We start from the raw sequence: 2,910 nt of genomic DNA, 5'->3' as shown, positions 1-2,910 counted from the left end.
TATATACAGTATTTTATTATTAAAAGCGTATATTATAAAATAATTCTTTTTCTTTTTTTCATTTTTTATAATAAAATTTGCACCTTTTTTTGTGTGTTTTTAGTTACATACTTGACGAGTAAAAAAAAAAATAACAACTTGGAAAAAAAAAAAAAAAAATTATAAAATTCATACATAAACATTTGGATTGTAGGTATGCACGTACATATTATGTACACACAATATGCACATACATGTATATATTTAAAAAGATGAACACGTAATTTCCTGATTGAGGAACCTTGTGGAAAATCTAATTTACATGTGTGATCTTTATACATAAAATCAAAGACAAAAATGTTTCTACATTTATGGAACATTGAAAATAAATACTATATGTAAGAATATGCATATATTAAAAAAGCAGAGAAAAAAAAAAAAGAAAAAAGATGGATACGCATGAGGGGTAAATATACGGGTGATAATAGCGTCATGAGCAATGATGTCAAGGCATACAACACCTGTGGAACAAACACTATCTGAAATACAAACACATGTATAACGTATAAATATATATGTTTTGTTTAAAAAAAAATGTCATGAATTCCCTGTTTTTTTTTTGTGCACCTAGTCTTATTTTCTCCTAAGATTTGGTTTTGCACTACTGTAAGAGTGCTTATTATCTGTGTTTCTATCATTTGTAATTTATGTGTTCAGCGATACACACCATATATCTAGCCATTCAATTTTGTTAGCTCATCTGGGCCTTTGCTCATTTATGTCTTTCATTTTTTTTTATTATTTCATTTTATTATTTCGTTTCATTTTATTATTTCTTTTCATTTTATTATTTCGTTACATTTTATTATTATTTTTTTTTGATTGTCCATTTTGATGAGTGAGCGGTGATTTAGCTAGATGTGGAATTGGAAGAATCAAGACATTTAATGATGGAGCGTGATGGGCTAGCTAAATGGCGAAACTGAGAAGTTTTTTTCACGGCGAAATAGAAACTCTACTATATACAATTATATGGTGTATATATATATGTATATATATATATATATACATATGATATTTTCATTTTCTCGTGCGTCTATGCAGAGGAAGAATTTTCTAATACAGGTGCTGATATTGACATTGATGTTGATGGTAGTGCTTCTGGCACCACTACTTGGGTTGTAGAATCCTCTTCAGATTTTTTTGTTTGCGCCTCGGCATTTACTGATTCTGTATCTACTGACTCAGAGATGGATAATGGTGGTGAGGATGCTGAAGAAGATAATGTATAACCTGAGGTAACAGTTCTCTGTTGAATGTCAAAACCTTTTTTCTCTTCATTCCAGAGAAGCCATTGTTTTTGTCTAATCCATTTTTCAACAAAAAGTTCTATCCATTCATTAAATTCTAAACGTTTTTCATTTTTCCATTCGGACCAACTATTCCAGTTTGAATTGACATATCTACTTTCTTTAATAGCTATCCAATTTTTCCATTCAATACCTTCCTTATAAATTCTTTCTTTCCAAGTAAACCATTGACTCCTTTCCGCAGTTGATAAGGTCTGTGCTGTTGCATCATCATATTTTGACCAATATTGATCTTCATTAGCTTTCCATTCAGTAGTAACCCAATCTTTAATTTTTTCATTTTTCCATTCATTCCATTCATCCATAGTCCATTTACAATAAATAACTTCATTATTGGTAAACCATTTTTTTAAGTCTGCTTCTAAAAGTTCTTTTCCTTCTGTTGATATCCACATTTTCCATTGACGTTCATCCCATGATTCTGATTTGGATAACACATCTGTTTTATATTCTTCATCTAAATTAGGATTAAAATGCATCCATTTGTCCAATAAACTTTTCAAAAACATTACCCAATCTCCTTCTTTTTCTTCAACCCATGCTCTCTTTTCCTCATCAATTTGTGCGTTAAATTCTTTCCAATCATCATCCAATTGGTACACCCATTCAGTCCATTGGTTTCGCTTCCATTCTTCCACTTTGTCATTTGAAGGGCCATAGTTGTTATTATATTCGATTGCTCGATAGGGGTCAGATCTGGAGGATATGCGTCCGTGTTTCTGCCAGGGAGGGAGGAAAAAAAAAAAAAAATAAAATAAAATGAAATAGAGAAGAAAAAAATGGAAGCAAAAATGGGAAAAAAATAAAATGAAATAAAGAAGAAAAAAATGGAAGCAAAGATGGGAAAAAAAAAAAAAAAAATAAAGATGAAAAAAATGGACGCAAAGAGGGGAAAAAAAAAAAATGAAGTAAATAAGAAAACAAAAAATGCATTTTCTCCCTTCTTTGTATCCACGTTTTTCCATATAATCTCTCATATAAGCGTGCACTAAGGAACATGTCTAAATACAATCATTGCATGTAAAGGACAATGGAATAGAAAATTTCAGCACTATCATTTTATAATGCTGTATTTTATGATTCATATGTTATTTTTTCTCCTCTCTTTTTTATGTATAAAAAAGAAGTTTGTGTCTTACAGCTGCATTTCCCTTCACATATAAAGATCCAACATAAAAAAAGAGTATTCCAAAGCATAAAAGTTTAAACAAAGAGGTAAAGTTCATATTATCCATAATATGGCTATGTGCTCTTTCCCTCAGGTTGGTAAAAAGGTAAGGGTCCGTAATGTAATTGTGGAACGATCTGATTTGCTCCATTCTGTGGTCTTTTCTATTTTCTCAATATTTCAATTTTTTCGATGTTTTTTTCTATGAACACGTATTTTGTATATTTATTATGCATATATATAAAGTTGGCATGTACTATCATCCGCATAGAAACAATGATGGATTTAAAGAGTATTTCTAACGATCTCTGCTATTCCCAAGAGACACGATTATTTGACAAGTGAACGCAGATGGAGGTCAATATAAACCAACTTCTACCATACATGCGTAAA

At 30.3% G+C, this 2,910-nt stretch overlaps 1 protein-coding gene across 1 annotated transcript; it reads right to left on the bottom strand.

The window, feature by feature from the left end:
• Nucleotides 1–1,075: 1,075 nt before the first annotated feature.
• PGO_020240 (tryptophan-rich antigen) lies at nt 1,076–2,668 on the bottom strand (the record flags this gene model as incomplete). The annotated part of the gene is made up of 2 exons (XM_028685843.1): nt 1,076–2,068; nt 2,489–2,668. 2 exons carry the CDS (start codon nt 2,666–2,668, stop codon nt 1,076–1,078), a joined length of 1,173 nt encoding a protein of 390 aa, XP_028541644.1.
• Between the last annotated feature and the right edge of the window lie 242 nt (nt 2,669–2,910).

This window comes from Plasmodium gonderi, assembly GCF_002157705.1.
Source record: "Plasmodium gonderi DNA, contig: Chr02, whole genome shotgun sequence".
In the NCBI taxonomy this organism is placed as follows: Eukaryota; Apicomplexa; class Aconoidasida; order Haemosporida; family Plasmodiidae; genus Plasmodium; species Plasmodium gonderi.
Note: the sequence above shows the minus strand (reverse complement) of the source record. Positions and strands in the feature narration are given on the sequence as shown.